Consider the following 15,691-nt stretch of genomic DNA (forward strand, 5'->3'; position numbering starts at 1 on the left):
TGAAACTAAAGGTAAGACACTAGCATATAATTTTAAAGTGCTTTAGTTATGCAGTTCAGTCAACTGCAGACTTATGCCACTCTTAGTTTTATAGTTTGGGTGTTATATTAACCAAGTCAACTACACAAATTGCCCAGACTTCCAGAAGAGAAACACTGTAAGTTTCATAAAGAGTAGTGACTATACAATACACATGTAACAGTAATGACTGTAGAATATGTTGCTGACAAAAGCCCAATTTTGATATTGTAATTTCTCTAAAGTATGAGTGACAACCGTTTCTGAATCTTTCACAAGGAAGATTAACAGGAAAATTCTGTTTTCAAAACTTACAGTCAATTTCTAGGATGTTTAAATCTCAGTATCAGCATCTTGGTATTCAAATCTAAGTAAAAAAATCAGTCAAGAACTGGCTATATAATTTTCTATTTGTGTACCTCAAAATTGCCCTGCTCCAGCTATGCAGGTAGATGAGAGACTGTACTGCATTTACAGCTATATTCCACCAGCCTTCCCCTGCCTAGGGTTTTAAAGATGAATTTAAAACATACTAAATCCCTCTGGCCATCGGTTCTGTTCTGTTCATCAAAGGTCCACGTAATTTAATCCAGGTAAATATAAGAAAAGATAGGCTGTCGTGTGTGAGGGCCATGGTTGTCTGAGGTTACTTACAACTAAAGTTTGCACCTGATCATCCCCAAAAGACATCAGATACCACCTGGTGAGACACTGCCTGTATTTTGTGAGTGCAAGCATAACAACAGATCATTCCATTTGATCCTCCTGAAGGCTGTTAGTAGTGTGACTGCCAGATGGTAGGCTGTGCAAGTGAAACTAGAGAAGGCAAGTGAAATTTAAGTAAAAATTTGTAGAAGAACGGTTACTCTATTCCCAGGTTTGGTAAACTCCTTCGTGAAGAATGGAGACTGTCTGCCCCTTCGAGAGACTTCTCCAGAAATGAAGTTTTCTAGAAGAATTCATGCAGGCAACTAAAAGTATAGCTGTGGTGGATGTGCATTAAAAACTTCTCCAAATTTAAGACTAAACATTGTACCTCGTTAGCCTAAAAAAGCCCATTAGCCCTTTCCAAAATGAAGCAAATCTAAAGACTTTATTCAAATCTAGACTGTTTTTCAACCTAAATTACCCCAAATGCAGCGGCATATAGAAGAGCAAGCAGTAGGAACAGTAAAACCACGTTCTGTATCGTGAAGCACCACTAAATATAAGGGTCTGTTAGACTTCAATTTTCAATTCCTATCACTATTGCTTAATGAAGTGGACGTTCAGTGGGATGGAATTCTATTTTCATAAAAATATATACATATAAAAATTTGTTCTCCATTTAAATTCCAAGAAAAAGACAACCCATAGTGCTTCTAGAACATTCAAGTTTTCCTTTTAATTACAACTAAAGTATTTTATTTGTGATTCATTATCTCTGCAAGTTACTCATTTAAATTAAAGATGCACTGTTAGACACTTTTGTAAGTGTAAAATGCCACCTTAGGTTACTCATACTCAATGAACGGATGCTTTCCTTTCCCTAAAGGAAGCAGCAATATATTAGTTTTACTATTATTAGAACGGGATTTGCTGTGCCTCCTTCATGCAAAGTATATCCTCCTGCCTCCCTTCTCAATTTTTAGATGAGTCGGTTAGCGTCCTTTTGACAAAATTCTGGACGGTCAACAACAGGACGAACTAGGCTTGGGCTTTCGGTGAAGATTGACTGTATCTGTTTGAATGAAGTGATCTGACCGATCTTCAGTAGCGAGCACTCTTCGAACGGCTTCTTCAAAGGCTGCCGCCACGTTAGTGGCATCCTTGGCGCTGGTTTCAAAGTAAGGATAATTGCCATTGTCCCTGCACCAGGCCTGGGCTTCTTCTGTAGACACTTGCCTTTCACTGATGTCGATCTTGTTACCCAAAATTACAAAGGGAAAGCTGTCAGGCTCTTTGACATCAGCGTAGTAAATGAATTCTTTCTTCCAGTTGCCCAGGTTTTGGAAGCTCTGAGCGTCATCCACACTGAAAGTAAGGAGGCAACAGTCAGATCCTCTATAAAAGGGTGTCCGCAGGCTCCTGAATCTTTCCTGACCTGCCGTGTCCCATATCTGCATGGTTACGAAATGTCCATCCACTTCCAAGTCTTTATTTAAAAATTCCACACCTATCGTGTGGAACAGCTGGGTATCAAATTTGTTAGTGACATATCTATTCATAAGGGAACTCTTCCCAACTCCACCATCGCCTAGGAGAATCACTTTAAAGAGTGATGATTTTCCAGCCATTGTTGGTTGTTGCTTGACTTTTAAGGCTCCTGTTTGAAAAAGAAAAGGAAAGTCAGGTTCCAGTCTTTTCGTAAATGAGCACCTTAACTGTTTTTATACCTCTATATTCAGAACTAAGATGAAGATAGGTAGCCCGACTTTATAGTAAGTATTGTTACTTCTTAGCCACTATTAATAAATTCTGACCTCCTGCTTCTGAAGACTAGGAGTCATGCTCTATAAAATCATCCCCAAAAGACATGGGACTGGGATGAATCCGAAAAAAGTTCCCTGCCTCTAGGCAGGATAACGAAACATCCAAGCCAGACAAGTGTCTATTCTTACCTTAAAAATTACCATGGATAGAGACTGCAAACCTCCCTTGGTAACCTATTCCAGTGTGTTATCTCTCTGATAAATAATTCTCTTCACTATGTTCAATTACCATCATTTTTCATTTAGGCATACTTCATCAGTATCCTCCTCATTAAATTCCTTCCTGTAACTTAGGTTACATGTCCCCTAAGCCTTCTCTTCGAGTTAAAACAACCCCAATTTCTTCCAGCCTTTCCTCCTAGGATCTATTTTCCACCTATGAATAATTTATGGCTCTCAACCCCAAAGGATGTTCTATTCCCAAATTAATGTATGTTAATAGGTAATAATCAGCAAAATAAATAGAAATATTACATGAATTAAGCAACAAAAGCATTAGACTTGCAGCATAAAATTTAAGACTCCTTTGTAACTTTTCACAAAAACGTGTACTGATTTCCCATCTAGTAAAACTGGGAAAGAACTCACATTCTATTATCAGATTTCTTAATTGTTTAAATATACTAAAATCTGTGTAGTGAGTTATTTAATTCTCCAGGCAAGTCCCCAAGGAAATAGACATGACTTCAACTCCAACTTTGTAGTCATGCTAACTGGCTCTCAATGCAAACTGAACCAGACATAATAAAGTTGGTATTTGTTAAGCTTCAGTAATGATGAAGCCCAAAGTTTTGGTGTTCTACAATCACATTTATGTTTATCTTTTCTTAGAACAAGTGCAGTGTTATATCTTTTTCTTACATAAAAAAAGCTTTGGGCAGTGTTTCTCTCTGCCTCTCAATCTGAACACTAAAACATTTTCATAAATGACATCAACAGGAAATCTAAAGAAAAAAATACAACCCAGAAATATTACCTCAATTGTTCAGGGTAAGCACGACCATCTGCAGAGGGGAAAACAGACAAAATGTTATTTTTTAGTCAATGTTCAGGAATGTAATATGGCAAAATATACAATGGCCACATTTATTATATAGTAAGTGAATCCCTGACATCTCAATCAGCTATCCGCGATCGTTCACATGCCTTCCTACCCGTGCGGCTACAAATCTGCCCCTTAAACCCTTTCCCTGATATTCTGTGTCCACCGGACCCCCCAGGCCAGCTTCCCCAACACCAGCTGGAGGCATGCTGGCTTAAAAGAAAGTATGACTTTTGTTGATGCTTCCGAGTTCAGTGCTCTGTGTTCAATAAATACCACTGATTGATTAATCGTCCAGTGGCTTGGAAAACATCTGGGTGAGCTACCAGACAGTTCTAGTCCTAGGTTATTTTTTTCCATAAGGTTTCTCTCAAATGATCTTGAAGAATGGAATTTTAACTGGAATGGCATTTTCATCCTTTTCCTAAAGAGAATTTTTCCCACCTCTTAAATGAAGTAATGCCGAAATTACATGAGGGGTAATCCAAAGACTCAATTATTTTTCCTTAAGAATAAAGGAGTTATATAAATCATAGGAATTTATGATTTATATAAATCACAGGAGTCATATTTGATCTGAAAATACAGCTGATGTCTTGCCCAAGTTCTCAGGAGTAGTCCACCAAAAAAAAAAAACCACAAAATGAAAAAAAAACCCTGGCACACCTGACTCTCCCTGTTTCATGAAGTTATTAAAGACGGATAGAGGCAGAGCTGCATGCTGTGAGCTGAGACACACCTACACAGTCATGGACAGAAATGAATCAGAAGTGTGGCTGTACAGGGCAGTGCTCTATTATACTTTAGGCAGCCACTGGACATGACAGCTGCCATGCTTCCACATGGCAGATCGGGATGTAATTTACAGGAAAATGGAAAGACGCTCAAGTGCTTCCCAATATCTGAGAGAAGTCAGCAGGAGGGGGACGCAGCTGTTTTATCTTCTGGCCAGGAAAATGACTAAGAAGCCCTTTCAAAACATAACACATAGGGATATCTTACTGTAAACAAGGGCCCAATCCAGACCTCTGCCAAGATCCAATCAGGGCTGAAAAATCCCACAATGGTGGCTTCCTGGTCTAGGAACTCTTCAAAGCCCCACTCTTCCAGACTTGTAAGGCAGTGTGTCATTCTATGGTTTCATACTGTGTATAGCAGGCCCTCGGCAGCCCCGGTCTAATCACGTGCAAAAAAAGGGGACCCACCAAACTCCTACGCTAGGCATGCCAATCTTGCAAGGGTGTGGCCTTTAAGCATTGGTTGGGCTGCTGCTTCTTGTGCTACACTCCCCTGTCATCCTGGGTCTTGGCTCCGGAGGGTCCTATGAAGGACATGGAACAAGACAGCAGTGACCCCAATCAATCATTGGTATTTATCAGGCACCTACTGTGTGCATATATGCTTGTCCACCTCCCTCAGGCTCCTGGCCAGCTGAGGCACAACACTGCCAAAATATTAACAATACGGTCCTCACTTTCCAAGCCTTACCTTTCCCACCTCTAGTACTTAGCAAAGTGATCTGAATTGTTCCGAAGAACTAATATCATTCCCATTTCTCCCTCCCCACCACAAATAGTGCAATGAACAGGGAGTGAGTGTGTGAAACAAGCAGCAGGTGAAAGACTCCGTGTGTGTCTCCCTCTCTAAAATCTAAGCTCCTTGTGGGCAAGGATAGCATCTTGGTAAATTTAAAAATTTTTTATGTGCATCTCGCAATGAGCTGGACCCCTGCCCGCCTACTTGATGTTCACACCCTCAGCCTCGGCAAAACACGAGTGTGCAGGTGGCTCTGTGCAAACCACTAACACTAGTCGATTCTTTTCCACAAGGTTCTCTATCCTCAAATCTTTTTCACTCCTGAAAGCCAAATTATACTTTAAATAAAGCCTTAAAATAAAAATCCCAAGGTAGAGCCAAATCCAAACTTCAAAGCACAGTCATTTCCCTTTCAAGCCAATAGATTTGTGACTACTTTAGGTTACCCTGAGAACCACAAATATCAGAACCAGTATTTTCTGCTTTTCCATATGTAGCATTCTCTTTCCCCACTCTACTTTTTTTCCTTTCCACAACTCAATTTTCTCTTCACAACTTCGGTACTATTTCCCACCTTGATTTTAAACTGCTTCTCTCCTTCCCTAGTATTTCACTTCTTTTCCTCACCTGATTTAAGGCTGTTTTTTGTATCCAAATTGTTTTCCCTAAGGCAGCAAAATTGGTGCTCACGAAGCTCTTTATCCATGCAACGTCTGCTGCCTAGACATCATTTTTAAAACAGCACTGATTGCAAGGGAAATTAGTGTGGCTTGCAAGATCAGAACCGCTGGCCAAGAGGAATTGCAGTAAAATCCTCAATTGCCCAGCAAGCTGAATAGCTGCCCAGATGTGTGTATTTTTGAAATTGTCCCTACAGGCCCCACCAGTCTGAAGCAGCCTTCCGTGACCCCTCTCTCAGCATGGCACTTTCTAAAACTTAAACTGGGACTAACATTTCCAATTTAAATTCTGCACCTGATACTCTCTTCCAAGGACTTAGCGTCTTTTTTACACGAGTTCGACATCCATTATTACTCTTTCTACTTTACAGATCGAGGAGGCAGACCCAAAAGAAATGAATTACCTTGGTACATCAATCAGCAGTAAAACCCCAAAACAAACAAGTTTCCCAACTCCCGATCCAGAGCTTTTTTCAGAGAGAGGGGAAAAAAAAGTCCAGAAAAACTAATCTTAAAACGGTGCACTAATAAAATTCTAGATTAGTGTATATACCTAGTCTGTTAGGGACCTCTTCTCTTGGCTTCTTCCTGTAATTGTGTACTCACCACTGTTCCAGTGTTGCTGTGTCACTCTCCTCCTCTACCCTTATGTCCCTTATTTCCCTTTACCTCTTGTATTCCCCATTTACCTGCCTTATTTACCCCTCTTTCTGTCTCTGTTACTCCTTTCCCTCTAGTCTCCTCCCATTGCTTCTCACTTCCCCTTTCATTCTTTTATTTGGCACTCAAAAGTTCCTCTTTTGCCTTTCCCTGTTCCGGTAATCTCTGGTTCCTGTGTGTCCCGCTTTCATTCTTCAAAGTGTCTTTCAATAAAAGGGATTGGCAAGAGGGGAAGTGGCTGCTCAAGGAAAAGGAGAATGAAATCTGCCAAGAGATGGTAGTCCAGCCAACCTGTCAAATCCCATCAGCATGCCTCTGCAATGAAGAGGCACAATGCCTGTGAAAATCTTGAATCCCCATCATTTTAGTTCCTAAATATTTTAGTGGTCGTAATAGATACATGCATACATTTATAACACTGTAGTTCCATAGGAGCCAAAAAAATAGGAGGTAGGACACTTTTTTCCCCATCAGGAGCAGTTTTGCCTAATGGAAAGAGCATGGGCCTGAAAGCCAGAGGACCTGGGTTCTATCTAGTCCCTGCTCTGTGCCTCAGTTTCCTCATCTATAAAATGAAAATTCAATGCCTGTTCTTCCTCCTACTTAGACCATGAGCCCTAGGTAGGGCAGGGACTTTGTCCAACCTGATTAACTTGTATTTACCCCAGCACTTAAAAGAGTGTTTGGCACATGGTAAATGCTTAACAAATACCATAATATCATTATTTCTCCTACTCAAATACAAGTGAAGTTGAATCTAAACACTAATGCTACATAAAAGCATGCTGAAGTATTCAAGGGAGTATTTTGCAAAACAGACGTGACCGAAAACCCCAAACTAAGAGGTGTCAGACAAAATTCTGAGACCCCCCCCACCAAAGGCTGATTAAAAGAAGCCCCATTTACAAGGCAGCCCTTATTCGTGAGAGCCTTATTCTAGTCATGAAGGATTACAAACTAGAGACCTTTAAACTCACAATAAACACGAGGCAGAAGCAGAACACACAGACAACGAAATCCACAAACACCCAAAGCGATAAACATAAGCCTAGCCAACTTTATATTTTTCATGCTAATAGAAGTGACAAACAGTAAAAGAATAGATAACAAAAGATGAGAGAAAAGAGGAAATGGCCTAGAAATAGCTAACTGTTGCAGCTTGCAAAAGGTTGAACACCAAGGGGGGTGAAAATCCGTGTCAGCGTTTAAAAATCTACTGCGGATGATCCCAAACAGAGAGTTGAAAATTGAGAATTTAGTCACTTACAGCTGAGGAGAAATGTACATAAATGCTCGAAGCATTGCCAAGTTAACATGAGACACTGCAGCCAGGTTGGGTTAATCCGAAAGGCATTAATGGGGAACTGAGTAGATTTGGAAGGAAAGTACACTATTTGGAAAACTGGGAGGCCCAACTAGGGCAGAGGTAGGAAGTTTTTTTAATTGGTACTAAACATTTTACTAGTGTTTAGGTGATGAATGAGTGTATTCATCAAATTGGGAAGATACAAAGCTGAAAGGATTTTTAAAAAAGGATAAATTGGGTAAGTGGGCAAGCACAAACTATGAAGTTTAAGTGACATGGACAGAGTAATACAAATTCAGAAAAAAGGCAGGAGTCTGAAAATTAGTGTGCCTTGTGTAAAGTGCATAGGTTTGGAATCTTTCTAGGCTCAGTTCTGCTCTCTGTCTCTTAAGGTCTCTGTTCCTCAGCTGCCTCATCTGTAAAACAAAATGATAGAATTCAGAGTATTGTATAAATGGCAAATCTTTAAAAAGAAAAGAAAAAAGAAGAAATTGAGTCTCCCTCGCCCCCCACCCCATCAGCATGTGGGTATCTCCAGATATAATGAATACTTTTTTAGAATGAGCAATTCTTGCCTCTTGGAATTCTGATATACCCTTGCATCTTGGGATTTTGGAGATTTGGCAGAATTGCTGATTCAAGTTTAGTCTTGTCTGCCATTTTCATCTAACATATTCATTCAATCGTATTTACCGAGCACTAACTGTGTGCAGAGCACTGTACTAAGTGCTTGGAAAGTACACATTCGATCATGGTTTTTATAAACAGCTCAAGCCTCGTTACCACAGTTTTGAGCACTATAATGAAATAAAAATATGAAGAATCACAAAAACGGCCCCCAAAACAAAACAAAAAAAGACAGGGAAAAAAATCCAGGTGAAAAGGCTGACATTTAGTTTTGAGCAGAGGTTCCTGAGATTGAATGAATGGCGGTGGTTTTTCTGCATCTACTGTGGCCAGGATAAAAGGAAGAGAACAAAATCCATACTAGGAGGAATTTAGTACAGGGAAGACCTTCTGAAACGAATGACTACAAGGCTTGCCACAGCAGTAACTGAGTATCAAAGGAGGGTATGGACTTTCCTTCCCTAGAGATTTTTAAGAAAACGATGGGTAGTTATTTCCTTCCAAATAACTATCTTCTGAAGAAGGGTTAAAAATGTAGTCCTGTCCAGGGTCAGAGTCTAGTTAACATGTTAGTTTCTTTCATCACTTTCACTGTACAACTGGGGATGGTGATCAGACACCCCAGTTGACTTAAGGTGGAAAAAATGAAGGAGCAAATTTTATAAAAAAAAAAATGCATTGGGTGTTTGGTTTACAGTGATCAGTCAATAGTATTCTTTGAGTGTTTACTGTGCGCAGAGCACTATAGTATGCACTTGAGAGACTGAGTGAGTACAATATGACAGAATTGGTAGGGATGTTCCTTGCCCACAGGAGCCTGCCTCTAGAAGCAGTCCCCACTCAAAGGAGTTCACAGTCGGGGAAGAAGAGGAGGTTGAGGAGGGCAGCCTAATAACTCTGACAATAAACACCTATGCATTTATCCAGCTTGTTTTCTGGGATCCACCCTGCCCACGAATGTCCCCAGGAGGCATGCCACAGCTCTGAGTCACAGTCCCCTACCCACACCGTGCTTCTTCCTGGAGAGGAGGCAGTGGCAGCAGCTGGAAGAAAGCCACCAGCCACTTACTGCCATTTGGACACAAAGCCACCTCCCTGCTGCCCAAACTGATTTCTCAAGCACCCCAGGTTAACCCACATTATTTTCTGCAGAGCCCTATTATCTTCTAGATGGCATTCTGAAAATCTTGGAAATTTTTATTTAGAATTTCATCATGAACTCCTCACACACACTCCCAACCCTTAAGCGTTCAGACTTCAAAAGCAACCTATTAACTAGCAAAACAGAAAAATCTGTTTTATTAAAACAAACAAGCCTGTCCTTCAGGAAGTTAATGGCCCTTCCCTATCCCCCCCATAAAAGAATCTCTTTAATGAATATTGTAACCAAAGAAACCTGATTAAATTGACATCACTATTTTTTGTCCTTTGGAATTTAAAGAAAAAAAGTGTTAATTTTTTTACCTTTGCAATTCACCCATAATAGTTGATTCCAAGTATATACTAAGCAGTCCAATTGAACTCTGACTTTGTAATCAAGCCATGTTTCAGTAGGTCACGTGTGTTTTTGTGGGTTTTTTTAATGGTGTCACAGCTAAGCACCAACTCCCTGCAATACCCTAACCAATGCCAAACATGTAAACAAACCGGAAACAAATTGCCCCATGTCTGAGACTGCCAACAACAGGCCCATTTGGACTCTCTGGGATGTCTTCTTTTATATACTATCTATCTCAACCTCAGGTACCGCCCAAAATTCCCTTCTAACTTTAACGATACATTACTGCTCAGGTGGAAATCCTGGTAAGGTAATGCCACAAGTGTGGCCACTACCAAACATGCTTCCACTGCCACCTCCACCTCCCACCTCTAATTCCCAACCCTACCCAATACCTGCCACCTCCATGAGGTCCTTAATGCCACCTCTGTCTGCACATCCTAGCTTCCCACCACTGCCTCTGCAAAGTAATTACACTAAATTTATCTGCAGTTTAAAAATAAAAATCGAGAAAAAGGGAACCTATCCTACTTGTTCACACAGGGCAAGACCATTTAAAACCAAAACTGCAACAAATGAGTCCATGATCAGTAGGCAGCCCTCACTTGAGTAAACCGATCCTTACCACTATCATTAAATCTAAATTACGGATTTGTAAGGAACATTCAGTGCCTTAATTAGAGATACTCAATCTCTTCCCTTCCACAGACTATGGGTGGCTAGATATGTTACATGGTGTGGTGAGTTAGGGTTGATTAAATTTTTTAAAAGTGTTCTACAAGTACCAGATAAGCAAATTCCCTCCTCTTGAGGCATCCCACCCCTGGCTAATTTTATATCTTCCTGTTACCCCAACAGCCCCATAAACTAATTCACTACTGGACCCAGAAACTGTAGAAGTTTACTTGCAAGAGAGCTGTTCATCAACATTTCAAAAAGACACCCTAACCCCCACAAAATATTTTATATAATCAAGATTCTACAGGGAGAATCAATCAATCAATCGTATTTATTGAGCACTTACTGTGTGCAGAGCACTGTACTAAGCGCTTGGGAAGTACAAGTTGGCAACATCTAGAGACAGTCCCTACCCAACAGTGGGCTCATAGTCTAGAAGGGGGGAGACAGAGAACAAAACATATTAACAAAATAAAATAAATAGAATAGATATGTACAAGTAAAATGAATAGATATGTACAAGTAAAATAAAGAGTAATAAATATGTACAAACATATACATATATACAGGTGCTGTGGGGAAGGGAAGGAGGTAAGGCGGGGGCATGGAGAGGGGGTTGCGGGGGAGAGGAATGAGAAATGAGAGGGATTTTAGGGTTATTGCTGACTTTACTATGGATGCCTTAAGGTGAACTCTGTAACAACACAATTTTTTTAGGGTATTTGTTAAATGCTAACTAAATGTCAGGCACTGTACTAAGCAGTGGGGCAGATACAAACTAATCAGGTTGGACAGAGTCCCTATCCCAAATGGGCTTCACAGTCTTAGTCCCCATTGTACAGATGAGGTAACTGAGGCACAGAGCAGTTAACTGACTTGCATAAGGTCACACAGCAGACAAATGGCAGAGCAGGGATTGGAACCCAGGTCTTCTGACTCCCAAACCTGTGCTTCTATCCATTAGGCCACGCTGCTTCGCAAAGCTGCTTTTCTCTAAAGTCACCAACTTCCTCAAATCTTAATAGATATTTCCCTCTCACAATCTGCTAGTTATGTTTAACTTGTTTCACTCTCTCCTCGATTGCCACATTCCACCCCTTCCACATCCCTTAGACCATTTTTTCCTCTCCATCCCAGGTGGCTAAATTTGTTCTTACGGCTTCGCATCTTGCTGGAGTGTCTTTCCTTCTCGGCAGCTTCGGCCTACCTATCAACTGCCCACACCACCGCAAAAGTTTCACTGCAAATGCTAGCATGTTACTAAATTCTACCCTTCTGCTCTTCTAGGCTGTAAACTCCTTATGAGCAGGGAATGTACTCTACAAAGCGCTTAGTGCACTCCTCTGCACACAGTAAACACCACTGATTGCACCCTGTCAAAGGCTGCTAAACCAATAATTTTGGGAGTGGAAGCAGAGTGTGCAGAAGGGCTTAAAGCAAAGAAAGAAAAGGAGAGATAAGGCATATTTTACTTTAGTTACTTCCTTAGTAAGCAGGCAGATAGGAAAAGGAACTATTCTCATCCAGACCATTTTTTCCCTGAAGTACAGTGAAACGCAAGAAGTTACTTTAAAAAAGCCAAAACACTCAAATCCCACTGCTGTGTTCCCAAATCATAAGGCTTTTAAGGTGAACAAGCCATCAAATGTTTACATTTTGTAACGGAGGGAAGGGCAACAGAGGACTTCTTGGACTGGAACGTGTGTACCCAGAAAAAAATAAATACAAAGCACAGTAGGGCCGATGTTCTTGGACTTGGAAATTTGGGAAGAATGAGAGGCAAGGTTCTGATTTCCATAAAGGCCATTAAGAAAATACAAAAGGCATCGAGTTGGCACAAGCAGGAATTGTGCCCCATCATCATCATCAATCGTATTTATTGAGCGCTTACTATGTGCAGAGCACTGTACTAAGCGCTTGGGAAGTACAAATTGGCAACATATACAGTCCCTACCCAACATTGGGCTCACAGTCTAAAAGGGGGAGACAGAGAACAAAACCAAACATACTAACAAAATAAAACAGAGTAGATATGTACAAGTAAAATAAATAAATAAATGGAGTAATAAATATCATCATAAATCGTACTGAGCGCTATGTGCAGAGCACTGTACTAAGCGCTTGGGAAGTACAAATTGGCAACATATAGAGACAGTCCCTACCCAACACTGGGCTCACAGTCTAAAAGGGGGAGACAGAGAACAAAACCAAACATACTAACAAAATAAAACAGTAGATATGTACAAGTAAAATAAATAAATAAGTAAATAGAGTAATAAATATGTACAGACATATATACAGATTAACCTCATCAAATGGAACTGCCCAGTACAGTTTCGGGCGATGATAATGATAAACAACCTTGGCTAAGAAACCCCTTTTTCTGTATTTTCGGTCCTCCTCCCTCCGGGAGCCCTCTTTTTGGACCGAATTAGAGATCACGGGAGGTCTTAATAATGATGGTATCAGTTAAGCGCTCGCTATGTGCCAAGTACAGTTCTAAGCGCCGCAGTTCTTCCAATGCGATCAATCCGAGGGTTAAAAAACCGGAATCGCGCTTTAACCGAGGGATTTTTCTGATCGGGATTCGTCGAGCCGGCGATCACATGCCAAGGAGGAAACTCAGAGAAGTTACTCCTTAAAAGAAACAGAGTCTGTCCCCATCACGGGATCTGTCACCACACCATTTTTTATTCCTTTTTCCAGGGCTGGGGAGAGAGGGATTTAATCAGCCTGTGGACTACCCAAAACCCTGCCTCCGATATGTTTTTAAAAGTTGGCCCGCATCTTTCCCCAGATCGTTCACTAGGCCAGAGGCAGACTTTGGTCCGCACCTGAGGGGTGACTCCCCCCCCCCCCCAAATTCCGCCTCGACCGTCATCATCATCATCATCATCATCAATCGTATTTATTGAGCGCTTACAAACACTCCTGAGGGCATGATCAATCAATCAATCCTATTTATTGAGCGCTTACTGTGTGCAGAGCACTGTACTAAGCGCTTGGGAAGTCCAAGTCGGCAACATATAGAAGCAGTCCCTACCCAACAGTGGGCTGATCAATCAATCAATCGTATTTATTGAGCGCTATGTGCAGAGTACTGTACTAAGCGCTTGGGAAGTCCAAGTCGGCAACATATAGAGGCAGTCTCTACCCAACAGTGGGCTGATCAATCAATCAATCGTATTTATTGAGCGCTTACTGTGTGCAGAGCACTGTACTAAGCGCTTGGCAACATATAGAGACAGTCCCTACCCAACAGTGGGCTGATCAATCAATCAATCAATCGTATTTATTGAGCAATTACTGTGTGCAGAGCACTGTACTAAGCGCTTGGCAACATATAGAGGCAGTCCCTACCCAACAGTGGGCTGATCAATCAATCGTATTTATTGAGCGCTTACTGTGTGCAGAGCACTGTACTAAGCGCTTGGCAACATATAGAGACAGTCCCTACCCAACAGTGGGCTGATCAATCAATCAATCGTATTTATTGAGCGCTTACTGTGTGCAGAGCACTGTACTAAGCGCTTGGGAAGTCCAAGTCGGCAACATATAGAGGCAGTCCCTACCCAACAGTGGGCTGATCAATCAATCAATCGTATTTATTGAGCGCTTACTGTGTGCAGAGCACTGTACTAAGCGCTTGGGAACATATAGAGACAGCCCCTACCCAACAGTGGGCTCGCAGTCTAGAAGGGGGAGACAGAGAACAAAACCAAACGTATTAACAAAATAAAATAAATACAATAGATATGTACAAGTTAAATAAATAAATAAATAATAGGGCCTCCCCCAAAAAAAAAAACCCAAAATGGGTCAACCTCCCCCCAAACCAAAAATAGGGGCGGTCGGGTCGGTGTTAAGAGCCATCATCATCAATCGTATTTATTGAGCGCCTACTGTGTGCAGAGCACTGTACTAAGCGCTTGGGAACATCTAGAGACAGTCCCTACCCAACAGTGGGCTCGCAGGCTAGAAGGGGGAGACAGAGAACAAAACCAAACGTATTAACAAAATAAAATAAATAGAATAGATATGTACAAGTAAAATAAATAAATAAATAATGGGGCCTACCCCCGCACAAAAAAAAAAAACCAAAATGGGCCAACCTCCCCCCAAACTAAATATAGGGGCGGTCGGGGCGGTGTTAAGAGCCATCATCATCTATTCATTTTATTTTGTTAGTATGTTTGGTTTTGTTCTCTGTCTCCCCCTTTTAGACTGTGAGCCCACTGTTGGGTAGGGACTGTCTGTAGATGTTGCCAACTTGTACTTCCCAAGCGCTTAGTACGGTGCTCTGCACACAGTAAGCGCTCAATAAATACGATTGATAATCGTATTTATTGAGCGCTTACTGTGTGCAGAGCACCGTACCTTATAAGCGCTTGGGAACATCTAGAGACCGTCCCCACCCAACAGTGGGCTCACAGCCTAGAAGGGGGAGACAGACAACAAAACCAAACATACTAACAAAATAAACAGAATAGATTTGTGCAAGTAAAATTAAATAAACAGATTAATAAATATGTACAAGCATATATACAGGTGCTGCGGGGAAGGGAAGGAGGTAAGATGGGGGGATGGAGAGGGGGACCCCAGGGCAGGCCCAATTCCTTCCCTGAGGTAAAAGTCGGCGGCCACCTTTCCTCCCGCCCCTATATATAAAGCGTGAGGCCGGGGGCGGTTTGGGCCGGTTCGATCCGGTTCGGTCTGGGCCCGGCCGGCCCGCTCACCTTCTCCTGGGCCGAGGCTGCGGGGACAAGGAGGAGGACAAGGAGGAGGAGGAGGAGGCAACATGGCGGCGGCCGCCCAGATGAGGGAAACTCCCGGCGTCATGTGACCTCCGCCCCTCCTCCTGCCATACCCGCCGACCCGGGGAAGCCCTCCTCTCTAATAATAATAATAATGATAATAATAATAATAATAGCATTTATTAAGCGCTGACTCTGTGCCAAGCACCTCTGTAAGCGCTGGGGAGGTTACCAGGTCATGGGGTTGGCCCACGGGGGGCTCACAGTCTTCATCCCCGTTTGACAGGTGAGGGGACTGAGGCCCAATCAATCAGTCAATCAATCGTATTTATTGAGCGCTTACTATGTGCAGAGCACTGTACTAAGCGCTTGGGAAGTACAAATTGGCATCGCATAGAGACAGTCCCTACCCAACAGTGGG

At 41.8% G+C, this 15,691-nt stretch overlaps 1 protein-coding gene across 2 annotated transcripts; it reads right to left on the reverse strand.

The window, feature by feature from the left end:
* Nucleotides 1-1,092: 1,092 nt before the first annotated feature.
* Nucleotides 1,093-15,339, reverse strand: RAB9A (RAB9A, member RAS oncogene family). 2 transcript variants are annotated; one of them, XM_038757103.1, is made up of 3 exons: nt 15,253-15,339; nt 3,466-3,493; nt 1,093-2,323 (listed from the first exon to the last, which is right to left on the reverse strand). In XM_038757103.1, the coding sequence occupies exon 3, from the start codon at nt 2,292-2,294 to the stop codon at nt 1,689-1,691; it is 606 nt and encodes a 201-aa protein (XP_038613031.1). In that variant the 5' UTR covers nt 2,295-2,323; nt 3,466-3,493; nt 15,253-15,339; the 3' UTR covers nt 1,093-1,688. The 2 variants fall into 2 exon arrangements, with proteins under 2 accessions (XP_038613031.1, XP_038613033.1); XM_038757105.1 differs by lacking the exon at nt 15,253-15,339 and adding an exon at nt 7,675-7,693.
* Between the last annotated feature and the right edge of the window lie 352 nt (nt 15,340-15,691).

Source organism: Tachyglossus aculeatus, chromosome 15 (assembly GCF_015852505.1).
Source record: "Tachyglossus aculeatus isolate mTacAcu1 chromosome 15, mTacAcu1.pri, whole genome shotgun sequence".
NCBI lineage: Eukaryota > Metazoa > Chordata > Mammalia > Monotremata > Tachyglossidae > Tachyglossus > Tachyglossus aculeatus.